This window comes from Nyctibius grandis, chromosome 5 (genome assembly GCF_013368605.1).
Source record: "Nyctibius grandis isolate bNycGra1 chromosome 5, bNycGra1.pri, whole genome shotgun sequence".
In the NCBI taxonomy this organism is placed as follows: domain Eukaryota; kingdom Metazoa; phylum Chordata; class Aves; order Nyctibiiformes; family Nyctibiidae; genus Nyctibius; species Nyctibius grandis.
In genome coordinates this window covers 71,443,716-71,467,926 of record NC_090662.1, presented here as the reverse complement: position 1 = coordinate 71,467,926, position 24,211 = coordinate 71,443,716, and the positions used below count along the sequence as shown (strand labels likewise).

The window sequence follows — 24,211 nt, the reverse complement described above, 5'->3', positions numbered from 1 at the left end:
TCTAAATTCTTTTAAGTCTCAACGTTTCAGATTCTCTTTAAAAAATAATTTAATGCAATAGCATTCTGTCTTTTGGAGAGTTGATATCATTTGATTTTACATGATCCATCTTTGAATGTCAGGTATTTTGCAGTTTGCCAGGGAGTTGCCATACGCTGTTGTAAAGCTGGGCTCCGAGATCTCAAATTTTGATTCTTTCTCTTTAGCCTGAGTGGAATAGGGCAGTGTAGTATGTGACAAACCAACAAATCTAAGTGGCTCTGAGTAGTGTTTAGAGAAAGGGAGGGTCTCCATTTGAGAATGATCACCAAGTCTGTTGATGTATTGATTCAGGCCCATGCTTATTTGATTCAAGAGACAATGCTGCTGGTGGGAAATCACATCCTCCAATTCGTATGCATTTAGTTACTCGTCAATAATGTCTTTGCCTTAATGTCATATCGCTCATAGATTTCGTCTGTCTTTAGTAGCTGCAAGCAATACATCTGACCCAAAGGTGTTACCAGGCCCTGGCTTCTTGAGAGAGGCTGCCTTAAATACTGGGCTCACACTTTCAGAAGGAGATTTTTGACAGGCCAGTGCTTTTCCTTTGGTAGCTCTCAGTGCTTCAGTGATGGAATCCACTCCTGCCATTTCCAAGCAGAATATTGTCCCACAAGGCCAGGATGTGCAGTGTGTGAAATGCAGCGCGAGCCCCCGCGTCCTGCTGAGTATCAGGTCAGGCTCCTCAGTTCTCTTCTGTTTCTGCAGGGCCGTGGTGTGATGTGGAAGGCTGACTCCTTTTGGAAAGGTCTCGGCTGTCCAGGCAGTCCCATATCAATGAGCGACTTTCAGAAGTATCGACATGTAGCAGGAGATGCCTTGTAGGATTCATTTTCTACATGGACTTGTTGTTGTTGTTCTTCTGAGGTAATGCTATACTTTAAGGATGGGCTAAAAGTATGAGGTTGATGAGACTGAGTATCTTTTTCTAAAGCTGGAGCAGAGGAGCAGAAATGGCTTTTACAGCTGTAGCTAGGTTAACTTTCTGATGCAGATGTGGCCATGATGTGCTCCTGCTGCTCTGAGGGAGAGGGGGAGCAAGGGCTTCTAAAGCTTCTTACTTTACTGTACCCCTTGCCAGTCTCTGTGCCTGGGGAGCTCCAGCTGCCCAGTTTAATTCACTTATTGAGAGTGGGCAGGCTGTGACAGCTGGAATGGAGAGCTCTCTTGCTCCAGAAATGGTCCTGGGAAATAAAATCCTAACCAATGCCAGGCCCTCCAAAGATGGAGAAACCCCGCTCTTCATAGCTTTGTCTAAAATAGCTACTAGAGGTCTTGAGACCCAAAGCAGTAATGTCTACAACAGAGTTTGAGGATGCTACTATAAGAGATGTCTAGTAACATGAGCACCCTGGTGGAGTACAGCCTGCTACAGGGCCTAATTATGGTCTTATTAATGCTTTCTTTCATCATTGCCTTCCAGCCTTCAGATGATGATTAGGCCTATTTATAGGGGCAGAGTTCCTTAATATTCAGCACACTGCACCTCTTGCCAGTCAAATCAGTACCATCTGCATCTTTGATTGCTGCTTAATAACACTGTAGAACATGGTTTAATTAAAAAATATAAATAGACTTTTCATCCTCTTAACTTAACCAAAGTGCTTCTCTCCTCCTTCCTTCTTCTCCCTGCCCCCTGCAAAAAAGGTAAAGTTGGCTTAGCAGAGGGACTGTGGTGAACCTCTCATCTCACTGCTGGAGCTACAGCTTGCTGTCCTACCCGGGGTAGTTAGCTATTTTGTGCTCTCCTGGAGGACTAAATTTCAACACCTCCAGTGAATGTCAACACATGGCAGAACAATCATTTGCTGCACAATAAAATAGGACTTACATCTAGGCTCTTGTGCTACGTTTACCACCTGAGTGTCAGCAACTTCTAGCTTTCATTTCAGTTGTGTGTCTACATCTGTGTGAGTGCATGTGCACACCCTGCCTTATCCCGTCCCTTAACAGGAGGAGCATGTGCAATGATGTGTTTTGCTTTTCTAGCATTTTAAGTCTCTCTGCAAAATACAGTTCCCTGGCTTTGCAGCTGGTAAACTGACAGGAACGTGCTTTATCTGTGGAGGGCAAGATGATAAAATTGGTGGTTTTTTTTATTTTTTCCTTAGAGGAGTTCATTCTGGTATTTTGTTGGAATGGCCTCTAGGCAAGCTTCTAGCCCAACCAAGGTATGACTTGAATATACCCACAGATTTGATCATGATTTGAAATTCCGAGGGAAGCGTGTGCTGAAAGTAGAGAATGAGGATGATGTAGTAGTATGTTCAGTACAATACTACAGAGTACCGTAGTTAAGCGTACAGTAGTAGAAGTTTGTGATGAGACACACAACAGACATTGTAGTAGCTGGGAGCTTTGAGAGCCCTAAAAGCTGCATTTAGGTAGGTATTGTGAGCAATGTGCTGATGTGATCCACTAGGTTGGAGCAGAGGAAAGTGAGAAGAACAGAGGCCTGTTATTGTCAGCCAGGATGGGACAACATTTGTCCAGGTAAACATGGTAGAAGTATTATATGTAAGAAATTACTGTCATTGAGGAATTTGGGATGACTTCTCACTTTGAACCAAGTTATGCATGTGACTTTCCTCTATCAGAGGAGACAACGCCTTGTGATAAGCTATGCCCAAAGCCTATCTCTACTCCATGTTTTGAGTATGTTTAATCTTAACCTGTAGTTCATTTGTGACTTGGTCTGTTCCCACTGTGGAGCCATCCTGGTGGTAGTGGTATGTGGTGAGGAATATGCAGACTTGTGTTTTATTGCATATTGCTGGTCTCTGCATTCTTGCAGGTGACTACAAGGCATTGATCTTTTATTAGGGTCCTACAAAGGAGAGACAGAGGGCTAGAGAGAGCCTGTCACCTCTTCTTGGAGATGTTACTGCATGTGGGAATTAAAGGCCCTTAGTTCATGCTGCCTTTCCAGTGCAGTGACAGAAGCAGCAGCACAGTGGTTGCTGAAGTAGGCTTTATATCTTTGAAGAATACACACCGATTTTTTTCAAAATATTTAAGCCCTCTTCTTCCCTGAATGCCCCCCTTTTTTTTTTAATCCCTTGAAGCATGTTAAGGAAGCAAGTATTGTTGGTGGCTTGCTTTATTCTCCCTTTACTCTCATAGGAAAGTGCGCATCTGCTAAGTGCTTGTATAACAGCTTTACAGTCTCTGCCTGTGTTGAGGGCAGTGAGATTATTTTCTTAATATTGCCTTTGTTTATGTTCCCTTGATAAATTAACATATTTTAAGGTTGTGGGGTATTTTTATTTGTAGATAATCATCTGGGTGATCGATCCTCCATAGAGCAATATTTTCTGAAGAACTTAGAGCAGTATTGCTTCTTTTACAGACTCTGCTCTGTAACAAGTTCTCTTGGGTTTAGCGTGGACATGAAGAGTTTTATTCTTGGATCCAGGGGGATGTAACCCAAGAGATGAGCAAAGTAGGTGGAGTGTTTCTCTACCTATCTAGAGCAGTGAATTGTATAATTCCTTTTCTGGGTTTAGAGCTGCAAATCTCTACGTAGCCATCAGAGTCTTAGACTTGCCTGTGATGACTGAACAGTATGATCAGCTGGTTCCAGATACTGGAAAACGCTGGAGTGCTCAGCCTGTATCTCTCCTGGTGTAAGTCTTTTGGAAAGGTGAGACAGTCTGGTGGAAGCTGATTTTGCATTTCCTGCTGCTGTTGTTTCGCTCAGCATTTGCTAGTGTGAATGTTGGAACTGAGAGGGAGAGAGCAGCTTTGGGCACAGAGGGATAGCCACCGGCCCTGATGGGCTTTGTACCAGCTTGCTTGAGGGTAGAAGTGTAGACAGCTTAAGGCAAAATTGCAAATCTGAGCAGTTGCTAGCTCTAGTCAGAACTCCCAAATCAGGATATAGCACTCGTAAGCAGGTGATGCAGTGAGAAAACAACCTTTTTCTCTTTGTTTGCAATTTAATAAGGCAAATGAGGTTATTATATAACAGTGGAACACATTTATCTTGATCATGAAAGTTGACATAGAAAAAATAATTGAATAAAGAGTGGCTGGAGCCCCCAGATGCTGCAACTCTTTTCCAGAGCTGCTTTGATCACAAAAAGTGCTGTGTTGCTGTTTTGTCTGCCTTCTGTGACCCACAGGTGGTCACACCACTAATTATTAAATCTTTTGGGTGATCTGACATCTGCTCTTCTGAATCATACTTGCTTTGGGGTTTTATATGCCCATTTCTCACTGTAGTATCTTGAGTATTTTGTGTCTGCTGTCATAATTCCAGGATACTGTACTTTCTGCTGAAACACACCAGCTCCCTCTTTAAGATTCAGGAGTAACAACTAGCAGCAGTTTGTTGCGTTGCTGGAAGTCACTTCCATATTTAAGATATGAACAGTTTATTTGCACCTTTGGTTTGTATGTTACATGAAGGCTTGGCATCCATTGGGCAGGGTGGGAGAGTTGAGATATTTCTAATATGCAGCACTTTGTTTTTATGTAGTGCCTAATTCTGATAATGGAGCATGTCAAGGAAATGTACTGCTTCCTTCTCAGTGCACTGGAGGTTGAGCTAAAGGATGATTCAGTCTTGCTGAGTGACATTCAGCCTTTACTTTCCTTCCTGACTTTTGTTGGGAGCAGTTTGAATTTTCCCTATTAAAAAATCTTCCTTGTTCCTGCAGAGTCTGTTATGGGAAGCAATTCTGCTTTTTTTCTAAGCATGTGGTCAGGCCTTTACTCAAAGTGTTTGTAAAACTGGCTTGTTTCTCCAGTTTGGTCACAAGAGGTAATAAACAGCAGCTGTCGCGTGGGATTTTGCCGAAGTCTAGTCATGTAGAAGGCTGATACTGTTTTGCCTCTTCCTTGCTGTAAATCTCTAATTTGTTACCTTGCACAGAAAGAATTGCCTGTTGTATCTGTCTCTGATAGCAGTTCTCACAGAGTCTACCACATTTCTCTAACGTGATTTTTTTTCTAGGAAAGGTGGGAATCTGGAGCTCGTGTGAGAGGCTGTATTGAGAACCTGTGAAACTGAAGTTTACTGACAGCTGAACTGTGACAGTGCAAGCGGGAGCACTCGGGGCTTTTCCTGCTTTTCCCCACTACTGTGTGCTCCTGTCTTTGCCAGGGAGCAGTGGGTCCTGAAGAACAGTCTGCAGCTTCTGAGTGCAAGGAAAGCAGCAGTTTGGTAGTTGCTCGGGGAGTGCTGCTTCTGAGTGTGGGCATCTGTCAGTCAGCAGCTGAACTGAGCTTGGCTTCAGAAAGATCACTAAGAGAATTAGGGTTGGTGAGAGTCTGGGAAATCATACTGGGACTCTATAAATCTCATCTGGCCTCCAGAAGTGAAAAGCTTGGCCTTCTCATCCTGCGGGGCAGGATCACCATTACACAGTAATGATTTTGATAATGAAGCAAGTTTAAGAAGTCCCCTTCTTGCGCCTGCCTCCCACTCTGTTTCATGACTGGGCAATTACAGCTATTTATCTGGCTGTGGTAAACTGGGTCATTGAACTGATCTGAGTTAAAAATAGGCATCCCAACCATCAGCAGCATTGATGCAACAGAAGAGTTGTGACCAGTGGCTGGGAGGATCGTAAACTTGTTTTGCTGCCAGAGCCAAGGTATCCCATAACTGCTCACTCCCTGTGTTACGTGGTCACTTTCTTCTGCATTGTCAGTCAAATAGTACATTCGAAAGCAAAAGGGTTCAAGCTTCGTTGTGGTCAGCAGATCAAAAAATGCCTTCTCAAAATTAGCTGTACTCCTCTCAGATTAACTTGTATGCTTTACAACTCTAAATAATAATTTCCTGCCTGCTGAATAGGCCCTGTCAAGAAGACTAATCAGTGTGCAAACATTGCCGCTAAAGAGTGTGGATACAGAGTCTGGCTGCCGGTGATGCGTGAAGTGAAGCAGAATAGGTCTAGGCTTTCTGCAGCAGAGCTGGATCTTCTGGTGGCTGGGCTTAATTTTGCAAATTTGTTATCTGCTCCTAGGTTTCCTCCTTCTTTTACCTCTCATATGATTCATCATTAAACACCCTCCCCCCCACTAAAGAAAAGAAACCGAACCAACCCCACCCCCCCAAAAAAAAACCCCAAAGCAACAGCCACATCACATTTACAGAAAGTCTTTCCTAACCTGCTCTGGTAGGATCAGAAAGGACAAATTCAGAGAGAGTGGATGGTGTTTCTTAAACGTACAGGAATGGCTGCAGGCAAGTCTAATCTGATATCTTTTCATTTTGTGAAGCAAGATAGGGAATTTAAAAAATGTGTGAAGGCCCCTCTAATTTTCACCTATTAAACAGTTGTTTTATGCTGTAACTATCTCTTCAGGCTCTCATTTTGTGAATTTCACCAGTATAGGCTGTGTTTCTATGTTATTCTCAGCTTGCTCTGCCATGCAGTCTGGAATACAGCTTGCATACAGCAGTGCTCCCTGGACTACCTCCTGCAGACCTCCAAGTACCATGGCGGGAATGTGTTGTGTCCTGAGATATTTCTCTCTGTTTCCGATACCTTACTTTTTGATCCTCCTTTGTTTTGCTTCTCTTCAGCTTAATGAATATTTTCTTATACGGATGTACAGCAGTCTGCATGATGAAACCCTGTAATGAGCAGCTGTAGACTGGGTTTTTTTACAGTCTGTATGAGCAAGACACACAGAAAAAACAAGTTTGAAGGGAGTTGTGTGGGCCTAGGAGCAGAGCTTGGGTTAGAAAACTGTATGGACACTCTGTTCATTAATCAGGCTGTCTTAACAGTAATGTATTTGTGAGTTTATGATTCTAATGTGCTCAGAGAAATTGATTTCTTCTCTATACCTTCCTCTGTGCCCCAGGAACTTTTTTATTATTTTTGTGAGCAAAAGCATAGGAGACAGATCCTTTGGGAATTGCTGAGGGAGAGGTGAGCAAGGCTGACAGGACGGAAACATGGGCAATGCACAGCCTTCTCCTGGCTGAACTACAGAGCAGTGGTGTTGGCCCAGCTGCATCCAGGAGCATGTGTGCTGCTCTGGTGCATGTGTTGAACATGACTGAAAGATTTCTGTGACTGTTTAGGCTTTATATGTGAAAGGATCCTAAAATAAGGAGGCTTCTTTCAAGATAGTTACTAAGGGGAAATCCAGTCAGCAGAAGCAACGAGCAGCTCCTGGGAGTCTCAGAATGGAAGAACTCTCATTAACCTACTTGAAGCAAGGGCGTGTGTGCATATGCATGCCCTGTCATTTCATAGCTGCTGTTTTTGGAAGGGAGCAGTGGTTGTCTTTCTTGGAGCAGAAGTGTGAGATGAAATATTGTATTTTGCTAATAGGGTTGAAGGACCTGAAATATATCCATCTGGAGTACGAGGATGGGAGGAGGGGACAGGTGATTTCTGACAAGTCTTAGCACCACCCTGAACTGACCTTGCTCCAAAGTGTGGTCTTTGTTTTCAGCACAGTACTGAGCAGAGATTTGTTAAGTATCATGCTAAAAATAAAATGGTTCCCAAGAGCATTCAGATAAGCAAGAGACTCCCACCTCACTGTAGCTGCCTTGGATTTATTAAAAATTCAATATGTCAACCTTACTACTTGTGCCTGTCTCCTCAGCTCACCGATTCCATTGCAAACGCTTTCCTAAAATAATTAGGGGATCAGAGAGTGGAAGTCCCTGAATAAAAGCTGTGATAAAATGGAAGTGTGTTTACTGTAATGACCTATTTGCTCTTTCCTTTAGGCACAATGGCTACAGTAGCCCAGAAGCACTTTTTGGAAGGGCAAACGTACTCAGTCCCCCTGATCCAACCAGACTTACGCAGGGAGGAGGCTGTTCAGCAGGTGGCAGATGCACTTCAGTATCTGCAAAAGGTGTCGGGCGATATCTTCAACAGGTACGGTGCTGTCACATGGGGGTTGGGGGCTTAGCATTCAGCAATGGGAAACAGAGTGCTGTGCTAAGGTTGCAGCAGTGAAAGGGCATTGCATTGGCAAGCAATGGAAGTTCAGAAAAGGGATAAAGAAGGACCAGATGCACTTCAATAAAAGTTTATTGGATTTGGGTCTGTCAAAGTTAAGCTTTATGAAATGACTGCAGTTAGCCAGAGGTTGGTTGTTACTAATTTTTTATTCAGTGGCAGACTCCCACAAATTGCATTACTGCTTCTGCTGCAGTTATCCTTTATTCCTTCTTGTTCATGTTTTAAATGGGAGACTTTCTTGTTTAGAGTATCTTGAAGGTATGTCTGTTTGAGTCATTGTACTTGGAGCAGTGGAGTAGAAAATGTCTCTTTGTTCTGATCTCTGGGACTTGCAACCTGTTTTCTTTGGGCTTCTGGTGTTTTGCACTTCTCTTTTTGTATGTTGGGAGGGCTGAGCGCATGAGAGTGTTCTTCTCACCACAGTCTCATAATCCATCTAAACTGATCTCTTCAGGGATTCGGCCCAGACTTGCCGACTCTTCTGTATGGTCATCTTTGGGACTGGATCTAAAAGACTACCTATTATATAAGATCAGAGAGATTCTTGTGTTTTGCCTGCAAATGATAGTAGATAGTGTGGTGTCTTTTTTCATCCGATGCCATCTTTGATATCTCAGTGCCCTGAGACAGCGTATTGTATCATTGTTATAGAAACAGAATCAGCATTTAACTTCTCATAGCCTGTTTAGCAAAAGCACTTGCTTTGGTTTCAGTGGGGATCGTGACTACCTGACATTCTTTCTTCTTTTGAGTTTTTTGGTTTTTCAAGGGCAAATGGAAGGTCTTTGATTTTTTTGATAGTGATACTTTAAAGGGCAGCCTGCGGGGAAAGGGTGGTCACTAAGGCTGAGCTCAGGTCATTGAGGTAAATAAAGGCTTTTAATTGGAATAGTCTTTGTTTGGGCAAGGGCTCCTGGGCAAGGACCAGAGGTGTGTGTAGGCTGGATTAGGTTGAACACAAGGTCTCCTGCTTTTGTGCACTTCTCAGTACGGGAACCCTTCATGATACAAGGCTGGGAGAAGGCTTTCTAGAGCTGCCAGAAACATGTGGAAGGCACCTCTCAAACTTGGGACTGGTTGGCAGTGCTGTCCCTCTCTGTGGGGCAAATAAAGCTATTGATAAAACAGGAGTGGTTCTTTCTCCATCTCTCTTGGTTTTTTTCTTCCCCCTTCTACTGGCTGCTTTGTAACGCAGTAGCCTGTAATTTCCCCGGGGAGACAAGCCTCCTGTTTTGTATGCAAGTCACTCCTGAGTCCTGAACAGTGACTGTGATGCTGTTCCCTCGCTCTTTGGTGCACTCATGACTTTTAATTACCGATTTTTTCCAACAACAGAGGAGGCTTCATTGGGCTCTTTGCTTTGCCTTTCCCCTGAGGTCTCAGCTCTCTGATATAATTAATAACGATTTAGTAGTTATGCAGGCATCTGATTAAAAGTTCCATGACCTTCGTTGTTCCTTGCCAATCAAGGGCCAAAGATTTCAAGGTGAGAACTTTGCCACTTAGTGAAGAGTGTCCTTTTATCTTCCCTTTCCTGCGATAAGGCAGCTCTATCTTCCATTTCTAGGAAGGAGCTGCCTTATCTGAGGAAGCTGACTGTTCTGATCCACAAAACAGAAGCTTGCAGTGTTGATGGAGAGGAAACTTGTTGAGTATGGCAGACTCAGCTGAGTGTGTCAAACTCATTACTTCAGTACTAGAAAGATGCAGATGTTCTGGGGTTGTTTTATGGGAACAGTTGGATTGGTACAGTGCTTTCGAGAGTGGCAAGCTTATTTGTAATTTGTTGAAGGTGGAATGAAGGACTGTCTCTTACTCTCTATGGAAAGAGGAATCTTTCAACAACTAAATCTTTTTTTTCGATGTTAGCTGATCAAAGCTTCTGCTTTGAGTTGTTGCTGACATGACTATTGAGTATAAATTCTTCAAATGAACAGGTCCATCCATTGTGCAAGAAAGGTGAGCTTTTTCTCTATTTGGAAACTGGCTGAAGGCAACTGTGGTACTGTTGTGGTTGTAGAAGAAACATTCCCTGGGCCAGTTAGTGGCTGTGCAGAAGCAGCAGTGGTGAAAAGTGCCTGTGGATTCAGTCTTCTCTGGGGGACACACGAAAGACACCTTTGCATTTGGAGAATTGGGAGAAAGAAGCAGCTTTCTTCCCCCTCCCATTGGTTTGGGCAATCTGGCAAATAACCCATGAGACAAGTCTTTGCCAAGCTGTCGTCTTTCCAAATGCTCTCAAACAAGCTGACTCGCTATTAAGTTTAACTGTGGCAAGCTACATGGTGAATGAGGCACTTCGCAGAGTTCATTAGTTTGTAGAGAATCAAGGGATGTGCAGGTGCCAAAAAACAGATAACCTGTGGCTGAGACCTGGAGCAGACCCACTAGGAACAGTCTTGGAGAGTAGGTCTAGCAACTGATAGCACCTAAACCTCCTCTGTACCTTGCTAGCAGTGCACCTGGACTGTGATCTGGAATCGCTAAGAAAAAGCAGGGGGTAACTCAGTGTCCCTCCCTGTCATATTCCTAACCCTTGGGAGCAGGGACCCATCCAGCCTCTTCCACGTGGAGAACAACAAAGTACCACATTCTGCAGAGGGAGAACGCTGACCTGAGCAGGCTCTTGGCTGCTGGGCAGTGCAGGTTGATGTCTTAGGTCAGTACTGTCAACAGTCCCATTCTCTTAGGAAGTCCTGTCCTCTTGGTGCTGATACCATCTCCAGTGAGTAGATCAAGAGGCTGCATGTACTTTCCAGGGTTATGTTTTGGAGTAATGGAAGTTTTAACCTTGTGTATGTTAACTGAATTCATGTAATTAATCTGCTGTGGAAGCTGCAGTAAAGATCAGATTCATTGCCTGTAGCTACTGAGATTTTAATACATATCATTACTGCTTAAAACATAAATATTCTAACATAGCCAATCTGACATAATATCTATATGAGTTTAACTCCTGAGCTTTTAAGGAGGGCTTTTGATACAGGTCACAGGAGGGAGAATGACCAATTTAAACACTCAGTTAACCAGTAGTCTTTCATCTATTTGTTTCATCGTTACCAGCATTTTCTGGGTGAGAGCTTCTGTTGGAATCGTGTGCTGTAGAATTTTTTACAAGAATGTTGTTGTGATAAGTACTTCAGATAGATGATGGGTTTAGCTTTCCTGAGATGCCCCCCTGGTTAGCTAGGCTTGCCTTTTGGGATTTCTCAGTTGCTGAGGAGTGTGTTTGTTCCCAGGAGATGTTAATAACCTCTAATATGTCAGTTCATTATTTAGAGTGTACACTTTTTTATAACAGATTTGTGGAAAATTGCATATGCAAGTTATCTCATGGAGTGTTACAGCAGTAGAAAGAAAACAAATACTTGGGGTTGGAATATTGTTATCAAGGTCCTGATCTCCTTTGCCTGTGATCCAACCACAAGTTGTCCAGTACACAAAATTTCTCATCCTTGTGCTTCTTTTTCTCAGTTTACAGAAGAATTTCTGGGTTGATCTTTTTAAAGATCTTTATTCACTGTCTTCTGCTTGTTTGGAATAGTATTTTGCTAAACAGGCATATCCTTCTTGTTCCTTCCAATTACATTCAAATTAATTTCATAATAAATATTTGAAAAGGGCTTTAATATTAAACAAAGGTTTAACTAAGAGCCACACTTCTGAACGTGGTAGTTGGAAAACAAAAGCACTGTGGAAATGCTGTTAAGCATGGGGAGGAAGTCTGGTAAGTGTGTGATTAAGGAAGGTAAGGAGTGGCTGGCTGGGCAGCAGAGCCTTAAAGGATGTTTGGGACAGGAGCAGGGTTGAGATGCAAGTAGTCCTGAAATTGAAAATACAGACAAAACCTTAATTATGAGGTGCACTTGGGTGTTCCCCCCCTTATTTTAAACTTGTTACTGTGATTAGTCTTAATGATCAATAATGGAAATGAGTGACTGAATATATCCTTAATAATGTACTTGATTTAGGAGGTCTGTGGAATGTATTATTAAATGTTTGTGGAAACTTGCAACGAAGGGTCTTGCTGAAGCTGTACTGTGTTGTTTGTTGTGCACTGTGGCTCTGTGATGCAGCTTGGAGCTTGGACACTGCACTGTAGTTGTTCCTCTGCTGGCTGTAAGGGTTTGATCTTACCAGGAGGAGAGCTGTCAAGAGGGCTCCATCTTGATGGGTCACCATTCAGGTGAGTTTACACCAAGTCGCTGGCTGTAGCACAGGGAATCAATTTTTCTCCATTTAATTTTAGAGTGATACAGCTCTTGTTAAGCAGCAAGCTACCTCATGGTACTTTGAAGTTGTCCCAGAGGTCATCTGAGAGAGGATGCTAGATCTAGCTTAGTTTCAGCCCTTCTCTTGAGGGGCTGTCGGAGCAGTCATTCACTTCCAGGAAGATTAAGCAGAAACAGTCAGGTAAAGGAGTGAGTGGATGGTCCTGCAGACACGAGGACATGGAGCGTGGGGAAGACAGGGAGGAATTTTGCCTGCAGGTGTTGGTTATTCTTGTAGAGGCATGCCCAAGTAATGTGGATTTTTTTTTTTTTTAAGTGTAGCACATGCTTTGTGAGAAACTGCTCATTTGTTTTAGCTCTTATGGTCCTCTGGAAGCTAAATTTGAAAGCTTGTAGAGATGTAGCTTGAGAAAGGTTCCCAAACTATTGGGAAGACTTTAGGATGTGACATACGGGGGTTAGATCAGCATGCCTGGAAGGATGGTGGCAGCTGGCAGTAGCAAGCAACCTACACCCTCAAAAAGACGCAAAGGGGTAGCGACTCTTCTGCAGGAGTCCAGATTACAACTCTTTCTGGATGTTGCTAAAATCCCTAAGCTTAAAATCTTGCGGGGTCTGAGGCCCAGGCTCAGCTCAGATGCCTTGACAGCCCATGAAGTGGAGTGGCGAGTGGGAAGGGGCACAGATAGAGCTGTCACAGCTTGAAATGAAATGGGAATAGTAGGAAAGAGGAGGCTAAATGGTATTAAGTCATTAAAAGATTATTCCTTCAAAATGAAACAAACATGGTGGAGAATTAGCAAGACAGGATTCTTGCTCATCTCAGAAAGTGCTGAAAGTCTGTGTCTTTTGGACTTCCAGAGATTAAATGTGTCTTTTGAAGGTGAGGAACAGAATGATAAATTTGATTGTGCAAGCAAGATGCTTTTTATGGCATTGCCGTTTAAATGTAGTGATGGTTACTTAAGCCCTTGCTCTAAGTCTGCTAACAACAGTTCTTCCACATCAGTTTCTTTCACTAGCAGTCTGTTTATATTTGAATCCCATTCCCCCAAAAGGAGGGTGATCAATCTGTTTTGCCTTAAGTGATTGAAAGGCAGGCTTGACCTTGATAGGAGAGCCGTAGCCTTCTGTACGTAAAGCCTTCAGCATTGTTTAAAACGAACAATCTAAAGAAATTATTGAAGTGCTTCACCTTCAATATCCTCCAAGCAGACATAAACTTTTTGCACCTAATAGCAGGTCTGCAAATAGTGGTCCATTTTAGTGAATAACTAAAAGACTCGGTGCCAGCATTAATGCAAAATGTATCTCAAAGCATGAGATGAGTTTGCGTTAGCTACAGAAAACATTCTGTGGGGAAGAAGGGCTCTTAATGCTCGATTCTGCTTCTGAAAAGAAAATGATGGAATATTGTGTCCAGGATGTTGAAATGGCCATCCAGGAGCACAAAGAAAATACAAGCCTTACCCATATCCTCAGTCATTAAAAATAAAATGAGTGGTTTAGGTGCAATCATGCTAAACTGCTGATACATCAATTTGCTGTAAGTAGTAAAAGAAGTGAAGGAAAATGCAAAAGTTGCAGGAGAGGTGTTCTCCCACTTCTGGAATTGGTCTTAAAGCTGCTTAGCCAAAGGAGGCAGGCAACAATATCAGACTTAATAGAGCTCTTGAGAGGGTTCTCTCTACTCTTACAGGGCCTTTCATGGTAGTGGAATATCGAGTGGAAATGTGAGACAGTTTAATCAAAACAGATGGCATGTGCAACAGGAAAGACAAACAGTAGGGAGAAACTTAGGTAGCTGGTACATATGTTTTGTTGTTTTATTTCAGTTTGTGTGTTTTTTTTAACCCTGACAGGTTAGTGTCTTGTTTGTATTGTGTACAAACAAACAAAATTCAATATTGAGTAGCAGCTTTCAAGTTCTTGTGAGCTAATTCTCTCCCTGTTCCTTAAAGACAGGACAAGACAGGCTCCCTGAGAAAGCATGTAAGAGATTCAAAAGTAGGAGGAAGTGTAAGATGCACCTGCCTACGTAAGTGCAACTCAGTAGCTGGAAAAATACCCAGCAGAATATGCTTGGCGGCTTGACCATCCTGAGGCCTGAATCTGTTCCTTCCTTTCTGGACAACTTTCATTCTGCTTTTGCACCTTTGGGGAGATCAGATCCATTCCCAGCAAGAGGGTTTGCTGTTCCTCAAAGGGTGAAGGAGTGATACCGAAGGAGAACAGAGGGAGGCAAGATTGCTGTTTCAGTAGAGGACTTTGCTTTGAAGGTATTTGGTTTATTTTCTTTGTTTGGTCAGGGGCAAGGGGAAATCCCACCTTAGCCTCTAGAGGGTTGATTATGGCAACACCAATCATTTGTAACAGGGCCATTGCTGGCTGCAACTGTATGAGTTGGATTTCCTGAAAAGAGGTGTCCCGGAAGAGTGTGTGATAAACCATAACATGCTTAATAAAAATAAGTTCTTGATAGCATAGGAACTTTTGGGGTTCATGCAGCAGAGCTCTGCATCTTGAAGAAAATCATTAGTCAAAAAAGCATTTGGTTCAATCACATGCAGTTCATAGTGGCTTTCTGACTTAATTTTTTTTGCTTTTTGTTCATTTTTTTATGTGTCTGTAGGCTAAAATTAATTTACTACCATCTGTAGACTCCCTATGGCTCAGCAAAACTCTTCTAAAATGTTTAAAGAGCTATGATTTTAACATGAGAGATGCCGCATGTAGTAGCTGCCATTGTTTATTATTCAAAGCCCATGTTCTAAAACAGATAAAGCCAGTTTCAAAACCATCTATGGAAATAAAGCCTGTAGCAGCAAGACGCAAAGGAAATAAATGTTAGACCCGTTTGTGGAGATGAGAAGCAATTATCTTGATAAACATTACCTTCTTTCACTGACAATTATTTTAAAGCACAGTCAATTTGAGGACAAAGGTGTGACTAAGTTGAAGGATGGATCACTTTCTATCCCCCCAACTGCTATAAATTGGTTTAAACTTTTACAAGCTATCTTGTATAACAAAAAGTACAGAGGTATAATTACCCCTGCTTTTACTGCTTTAAGAAGTAGAAGCTCAAGAGGATCTTTCTCCTATTGACAAGATGTAACTTTTTGCTTACTGAACTGTTTCTGGATTGAAAAGGTAGTGTGTGAGTAGCCTAGAGCTCAAGCACTATGCAATTGCAGTGAAATAACCTTCTTTGAAGCTAAGTGCAGCAGGGTCTGAACCAGCTGATGCTTGTGGAGGCTTATGGACTTCAGAAATACTGTCTGACACATTAATGCAGTGAGGTTTTAAACGGCTGAAAGTTGTAATATCCTAGAGCGTGAGAGTAACATATCCAGAAACAGTAATGGTGATGTTGTATCCATAATGGTCTAAACGTATGTGAGAAGAGTATTCCACACTGAACCCTAAAGCGGGCTTTTCTGCCTAGCAAGAGCACTGAGAAAGAAGCCAAAAAATTTGGCAGGGGATGGAAGTGGTGGTGATCTGTCCTCCTTACCACATGCGAAAAAGACTTCTTCCAATGAGCAATTCAAGTCTTTAAAATGGGACCAAGCGACAACTTTTGCATGTTTATTTTCAGTTAATTCTGAAGCCAGAGCTGCATGGGCTTGTTGACACCTTTTCTGAGCTCATCTCTTGAATGTTGTTTTGGAGTTTCTACCTGATTCAGACAGATGCTAACATGTGAATCCCTTGTATGTGGTGTTCAGAAATGTTCAGGGGTGCCTTAAAGGTAGCATTGGGTTGGAGGTAGGCAGCAGTTCAGTGTGAGCATGGTGGGAAGGTGTGATAGGGAAGTGAGTTTTAGAGGGTAGGGAGTGGACAAGTTGAGCTACAGCGCATTGTCTGGCTGTATTCTGTGAACAGTCGTGTTGCCAATCCCTCAGTAGGTTAGTGGGATGTCAGTGTCCATTCAGGGTCCAGGCAGTGACCTGGGCTTTGAGGGCTGCCTGGAGAGCGGAGGTGGGACTGGCCTCCCAGCCACACCTGTGAGTAACTAATGCAAAGAGGTCTCAAGGCTGCAGTCCTTTAGCATGGGAGTGTTAAGTGTGTTTCCCTAATGTCTTCCCACTGTTGTGGTGCCCTGAGAAGGTTCTTCAGAACACTGAAACTGTGCTCGTTGTGCAGCTCAGTAAACCTCCTTTCCTTGAAGTACTCTGGATGTCTGTGGGTTGGAAAGATCCAGATCCGTTTGGTGGGAGATGGGAGTGGCTAAGATTTTGTCCAGCAATAAGTCATGTCTATAAACTATTAGGGCAGGAGGTGTCTGTTAATTAACAGAGATTTGGAAAAGATCTTATGAACTTCCCCATACAGAGAGGCATTCCCTTCCCCCCCAACCCCTTACCCCAAGTGGCTGTAGCTATTACTCTTTGGAAATATCCAAGGAGAAGCAGATCATAACAATTCAGTGTGTGCCTCACAGCAAAAGAAGTGTTCCCATTTTTCTGGTTTCTTAGCCCACAGGATTGGCAATATTGTCTGATTCTCCCCCTCCCACTCTTCTTAACACAATTGCCCTGTCGTTCTTTTCATGTACAAAGTGATAGCTCTGCCTTTTCAACCAGCTTCAGACGATGGACTCTCACACGTGTTGGAGTAGTTTTCTGTTCGTATGGATGAGTTTTGTCTACTCAGTCAGCCCCGGAGGAAGAGAAGCAAATAAGTCACTTTGTTTTATAGGCTTGACTTCCATCAGGGGTCTAGTGTAGAGAAAACTGTCTGGAAAATAACACTGAGTGGCTTGAAGTGTGTCTTACAGGCTCCCTCCTATATAAGTGGGAGTGTGCACACTGAGGGGAGAGTTGTGGGAGGAAACACAAGTGCCAAAGGTCTGTTCTTCACACTTGACTGGCGGATTAAATTCTCTTTCCATGGTCCTTCTTTCTGACGGGCTGTGGTGCTGTCACTGGGCTTTTCCAAATGGGGTAGGTTAGACTTTGGGTGTAAATACAACTGACAGCTAAGACAGAGCAGCGCTTTTGGAGACAGCAGATCCATTTGCAGACACTAATGAAGGAGTTCCTGTTTTTCTTCCATCTAAATCTTCCAGACAATCATTTTATTGAGGGAATCCACCATGCTGTGCTATTAGGGAGAGGAGAGGATAAAAATTATTTTTGGAGCCAGGGATGAAGGATTTGGGTTGTGAAGTGTATTAAAGAGAAACCCCAGGTGGGTAATTTAGTATCTTCTGAGTTGGATTCCATTCTTAATTTATCCAGGAATATGATCCTTATTCTGGATTAATATAAATTTTAAAATGCAAATACCTGGTTTTATTTTACTTCTAGGACTTTTGTTTTAGACCTACCATGAAAGCTGAATAAGAAGACATGCTTGAGGGGCTTAAGAGGCGTAACAGGACATTCCTTTTAGAAGAGGAGGTAAAGCTGTTGCAGTTCTGCTCTGTGGTAGTGCGGCAGGAAAAGCCTTTCTGATTATCTGTTAAATATATGTAACATGCCAGTCGTTCCAGTATCTCAGCACCAAGAAACGAGAAAGTTCATGGTCTCCACAGTTCAGCTCTCTCTGTCACTCTGGCCCAATGACTGGGTTTCTTTGGTTTTGCTTCAACAACAATACTTCTGAAAGTGGCATCCTGGATTTTATTGATTCCAGAACAAATTCAGACTTTGTGTGACTTTTTTGAGGGAGGGAGGGTGAGAAGCTCCCAACTCCTGTTGGGTTATTGAGCACCAGGCAGGGTTTTCTTTGTTCTTTCTAGTACATGGGCGATTTAGAGGGGAAGAAAAACCCAAACAACCCCACAGCCAAAGTCATGCCCTTCATTACGCTACATGCTTAGTTTTAGCTGGGATGAGGGGATTAGCTGCTGCTAAAGGCATTGGTCTGTGAGAACATTTATTGTGTGATTATGTCACAGGGCGAGTGGTTGGGCTATTAAAATTTACGAATTTACGGTCCTGCAGTTTTGGGGTAGGGAAGGAGGTTTGAAAAGTATACTGTACAAATTTGTGCTGGTATTATTGTGAAGCTAGTATTTCTGTTCTTAATGACTGTTTGCGAGTCACCACAGGGGGAAGATGAGTTTTAAAAGGACAGTGAGGAAAATGAAATCATGTGTCTAGAACTGCTCTAAAGGTGATGTCTGATCACTGATGTGCCACAGACTGTTTCATTGAAATGACAGAGCAGCTGTCAGTCCAAGCAGAGAGGCATCTGCTCTTTGATGCTGTTAGAAAAACCTCTGCTTGGGGCCCAAAGCTTTTTGGGGAAAAGTAACTAGAAATCCCTCAAGAAAGTACGAAAGTGCTGTAATCACTCAGGAAAGGTGTTAGATGGATAGCGTGTCATAGAGAGTTACTCTGATTTGTTGAAGAAGCACTTATGCTCAAATTAGCTTGTTGATGGGCATATTGTAGAAGGTGCCTTTTGAGATTTGAGTGTGACTGCAATTGATTGTAGGAAAATGAAGAAGTAGCACTAAACCAATCTTTGTTTCTAAAGAGCAAATATTGTGAAATAAAAAGCTCCATTTGCAAAAAAACACAGAAAGAAATCTTTCCTTTAAGAGAAGGTGACCAGTTTTGAAAGAGAAAGATCTGTTAAGAAGTTCAAATTGGAAGCATTGGTGAGAAAGGGAAAAGACGTAGTCAGCAATGAGGTTTTGTAACTAGCAAAGGGCTGATAACTGTTTCTGAGGAAGTGTGGCTTATGTGGTTGGGCAAATGCAAAGAAAAGCAATGCTTTTCTCAGAGAATGATTAGAGTTTGAACTTCTATCACAAGGAATCATTTTCCACTCTGGAGGCTGGTATGTTTTGATCAGCATTCTTATTCTTGGTGACAATAGCTTGTTTTGGTACTGGAGAAAAACCGACTAGGAGCAACATTTGTGCTATGTGCCATGTTGGTATAAAAAGCCTCCATCCCAATGAATGAGCAGGAGCTCAGCTCGCCTGGTACGTTCAGCCTTACATTAGGGCTAGCCCAGCAGTGGAACCTTTAGGGATGTTCACTAAATTACTTCTTATCATGCTGCACAACTGGGTGCTACTTACCTTGGTGAAGAAAACTGATTTACAACCACTTGGAAGGTATGGGAGAAAGCTCGGAATAAAGAGGAACTTCCTGATCTTCTGCTATAAACCAGGCTGTCCTCTTGTTCTGCAGCATTGAGTAGATGTGGACTGCCTTGCCAGTGGGGACGAAGGCTCTCCAAACGTCATTCTTCCTTCGCACATTATCGTGGCGATGTAGCGAGGCATCCTTGGCTCAAGTGAGGCACAGGCTAAAAGGGCTGGGGAGGCTGCTGTGGACTTGTGAGTGCTAGTCTGCTGTTGCTACCTTCAGGTGAAGCTCAGAAGAAACATCAGTTTTGGCTGGTGGCTTATGATTTCTCTTGCAACCCCACCTTGGAGAAGGCACAGATCAGACATTTAAATCCAGGCTGATCTGTCTCCTGTGACTACTGCTGATAGGAAATGTAGAGCATAATGTTGATTAAGAGTGAGTTGTATAACAGAAGTGTCGTTTGTGTAGAATCAGACACGGTGCCCAAATGAAGGCTGGGAATGAGTTTCTTTCTCTGTGATCCAGAGGAATCTGAGACCTTTTTAAAGGCATTAGCTCTCCCTACACCCAGATATGGTTCACCACAGGATCACCTGGTCATTTCTCCACTGTTTACGTTTCCTGTGACTCTGTGTGGTGATACACATTTTCTGTTCAATGGGGGCAGAGAGTGGGATCTTTGACTATTCTAAGATAGGAGCTGTGATGGGAGAAAGAGAAACCTAATGTTTGTGTACACAGTTGGTTAAAGGTTACAAGGTGCCAAAACACACCTTCTCAAGCTATCTGCCAAGTAAGATCCATAACTTCAAGCAACATCAAAACAAAATTTGCTTCTGACAGTCTCGTAAAATTCTGTCCAAACAGGATTAGCCTTCCTTTCAAAAGGAAGAAATTTTTTACGATGAGGGTGGTGAAACACTGGAGCAGGTTGCCCAGAGAGATGTTAGGATGCCCCATCCCTGGAAACATTCAAGATCAGGTTGGACAGGGCTCTGAGCAACCTGATCTGGTTGAAGATGTCCCTACTCATTGCAGGGGCGTTGGACTAGATGACCTTTAAAAAGGTCCCTTCCAACCCAAACTATTCTATGATTCTGTACTTACAGCATCTGCTGCCTAATATCTCAAGACTATTCCTGTGGCTGCTGCTCTGGGAAGCAGTTCCATGATGGTGTTCAGTATCTGCCTCCACACTGCCAGTGGAGGAGCTCAAAAGGTCACCTATGGAACTCCAGCTACACTGGTAGAAGAACCAGTTTTTTTCCCATTACTTCTTTTAGAGCATCCTTCGCAAAAGTTGTCACCGTGATGGTAGAACCTGTTGTGTTTATATATCTTAACACTATTAATGAAGAAGTAGTTTGACCAAAGCAGCCTGAATAGTTTAAATAGAAGATCTAATTGTGTAATTTATTTGCTAACACAGACTTTCTACTTAGTATACATTCCTTCCAAAAAAAGGAAAACGTGTCCACTCTCAGTCAGTGGTGGGAGGCAAGTAAAAAGGATGGAAGGTTAAAGAAGGACTTGTTTGTGACTTTTTTTTTTAAAAAAAAAAAAAGGAAAAGAAGAAAAGAAAAGCTGGTTTTCTAGGGAGGAGAACAAGCTGCATGGGAAGAGGGAGGAGGGTGCTGTGATGATAGGTCAAAATTGTAAGTTTACGGATTTAGATAAACGTAATTCACAGTAGCAGGAGCACCTTGTGAAATGAGAGATTAAGAATCAAAATGAAATTATTTTTGTGTGAGAACATGGCCTGTGGAGAGTGATGTGTGCCAGATCCTGCTGAGGATAACCTGGCAACCTTGATCACCCTCCAATCTACAAAGCTGTTTGGCATCACAAGAGTGGGGCAATATGTGAATGCTGAAACACCTGCAAATCAGGCTCAAGGAGCAATCAAAGTGTGATAAACATTAATTAGTATAATACCCAAACCTTTAATGGAGGAAGGAACGTTGATTACACTATCTCACTTGGGATTTCTTTCTGTCAGAGATGGTGTATGATGACGGTTTCTGATTACACTTACAGACATGAAGTAAGACTTTAAAAACTGCTTAAATATGGAGAGAGAAGAGGAGAAAGTAAACAAGTTGATCTTTGAGTGGTTGAAGGTATTTGGCTTTTTATAAAAGCACGCATCTTTGCTTTTTGCCTTTCAGTCTTTTGAGGCGAATTGGCTTTGTGAACTGGCTTTGAATGCTTCCCTGGATCGCTGTAAACCATAAACATCTTAGCAGCCTTTCCTTTACTCTCCATCTCGATCCTGCGATATTACCAGGTGCTGGGGCAGAGGCGCTGCATGGGGGTGGGGAGAGTGGGACTCGGACTTCTCACAGTCCTTTTCTGACTCTGCCGGTCATTGCTGCATGAACTCTGAGCTGGCCCACCACAGTGTGTAGGACCATATGCGGTAAGGCTCTTTGTAAAGCACACTCTAATGCCTCATAAAACATTATCCTTTGTTAGCCAGCCAGAACACACTTAGATATGCCTAGCTCTCTAGGCCTGCTTCAGTCTAGTGGGTTGTGCATCAAAGCCCTGAGTCATGGGTACTGGGGGCGATGCATTGATGTTTCCCCATTACTTCAGCAACCTGAGGAGCCATAAAAGCCCATGGCCTTTTTTCAAGAAGATTCTTGGACAAAGGGAAAAAGCTTGAGATTTTCTTCTTCTCTGCAGCATACAAGTAGAAGAGAGCAGTGACGTGCCTCTGGGTCCCAGGAAGGAAGTGGGTGAGGAAGGGGCTTGGTAGCCTGAGAAGAAAGGTAGACGTTTAGCTTCCTCAGCACCACCTTCTGCTGCTGCTTTCGTCGTGGGATGATGTCTCCTGTCCCTTGGGAGGTAGTCTTTCCTCACCTCACCAGCGGTTCTCTCACTTTTGGAAACCCACTGAAACTTGTCCTGGAGGTTTAGCGGTATCTCATTCATCAGTAGTGGTATCATGCTGGTTTTGGCAGTGGTGCTGTGGAAGAATGAATGGCAGCCAGCACTGTTATCTTCCCTTGTCACCTTGCTCCAGCACTAGCCACTTGGAGAGTCTGAACTTGTAATAAAATACAAGAACCATAAACTCTGTCCCTTCTAATTCACGCCTCCTGCAATAAGGGAGGAATTTAATAAAAGCACACTTTGTTGAGGAAAAAAAAAAAAAAAAAAAGGCAGCTTGACTTTTAGGCAAAAAGCCAAGGTTTTATAGAACAAATATACTGTATGTACCCTGAAGTTTAGAACAGCAATGCTGAGCATCCCCCTGCTATCTCTCAGGGCTGGAGCTTGGGCTGGTAGGAGACCAGAAGCCTGACTTGCTGAGATGTGTACAGTCCTCGTTTAAGAAAAAAGTAATTTAATACTTCGTCTGCCTTATCCTCCTGTGCAACTTCATTTCTCATTCTGCTCTGTAATGTTCTTTCTCCTTGGTTGATCGCTTACTTTTGTACTTCAGACATGAAATTGAAGTTCTTTGGTATTCTAGAGAGGTTTGCTCCCAGCCTTTGCTGCCTCGCCTTTCTTGTTCACCTTGGTGTGGAGCTTGCCTCTTCTTTCTCCCAATTCCCAAGTTTTGTCATCCCCGTCGCTTTAGGGTGATGTGTACGCTAAACATAGACAGCAAAGGGTCTCCTGCTGCTGTGATTCCTTCCAGCTGAATGCGGTCTTGCTCAGCCACCTTTCTGGGAATCTGTCAGCCTGTCTTTAAACCTGCTCTGATTTTAAACTTCTTTCTGATGCTGTCTGATCCCTAGCAAATATAGATGACAAAAATCACAATTCTTTTTTGGCACTGTGGAGTGCTTGGAGACCCTCACAGAAATATAGTATTATTGCCAGTGCTGACAACTGACAGGCAGTGTCCAGTGTCCTGGATGCCAGATTCCTAATGCCTCAGATCTTTTTCCTGTGGGAGTAAGAGAAGAGTAATTTTTCCCCCATGAGCAGAAACAGACACAGCAGAGGAGGTCTTTCAGTAGCCGCCTGAATGTGAGATTTATCAGAGACGTTAAAAGGAAATAATGGTAAGTGATCTGCTCCGTGGCTGCAGATGGGACAGAGGATACGGGGCCAGCGAGGGAGGCAGTGAGGTGGGAGGAAGTATTCCAGGGACCTGCTGTGGGTGTTGGAGTTGCCTCTAAAATGGAGAGGACCTCAAGGCAGCAGGATGAGGGCTTTAGGAGAAAGGAGAAATGAGATCTAAGTTGGGGTTGAGGCGCAGGGGACTTGACTGCAAAAAGGTTTCAGAGGGACAAGACAATGTGAAAGCTTGAATCAAAGCAGCTGAAAGATTGGTTTTAATATCTGCTTAGATCAAAAATAAGTCTGTATGGGTTAAGAGATAATCCACTAGATAGATTTAATCTGCCACATGTATTACTTCCCCAAAGAAAAGCGTTGGGAGGGGAAGGTTGGTTTGGCTCAGTGCCCGGGGTTTGAAGGCAGGTGATATATTCTCCTTCCTTCTGCAGGCCCCATTTTTGCTCATCCTGCAGCATGCATCCTGCCCAAAGGGAGGGGCTGTAGCTGTATGCCTCCTGCTCCTTTGCAACTCCAAAGTCACATTGAGTCTAACTAAAGGGGGTTTCTCAAGCAGAAAAGAGCACCCAGAGCAAAATAACACAGCAACGACTAATAGGATAGGTGGGGGGTAGGTTCAGATGGTGATGGTGTTTTTGGCTGTCTGAGCCAGGGTCCTGAGGGGCAGTAATGGACCATTTTATTAACACTTACCCTTCCTGCCCTGATTGCAATTGCCTTTCAAACAAAGGCTACTCAGTAACACACTCCTCCTTAAATGGAGGTTGAGCTCTGAATGCCACTTTGCTTCAAACACTTTGCCCCTGAAAACCTTGGCAACAGCCCTCTCCATCCCTTCCTTTTTCCTTTCTTTACAAACACCAGCTTGACTCCTTGGAGTAAGCTCAGTTTCCACAGC

General features: G+C 43.1%; 1 protein-coding gene across 9 annotated transcripts in view; it reads left to right on the top strand.

Annotated features, from left to right (window-relative positions):
* Nucleotides 1-24,211, top strand: part of WASHC1 (WASH complex subunit 1) — a 43,224-nt gene that overhangs the window by 3,897 nt on the left and 15,116 nt on the right. For 5 of the 9 annotated variants that reach the window (XM_068402232.1, XM_068402238.1, XM_068402234.1 and 2 more), the window contains 2 exons: nt 751-909; nt 7,748-7,901. In XM_068402232.1, coding sequence (XP_068258333.1) covers nt 7,753-7,901 — 149 coding nt within the window. In that variant the 5' untranslated portion in view covers nt 751-909; nt 7,748-7,752. Of the gene's footprint in view, nt 1-750; nt 910-5,352; nt 5,643-7,722; nt 7,902-24,211 lie in introns of those variants that run through there. The other 4 variants (XM_068402235.1, XM_068402240.1, XM_068402239.1 and 1 more) reach the window with 3 other exon arrangements.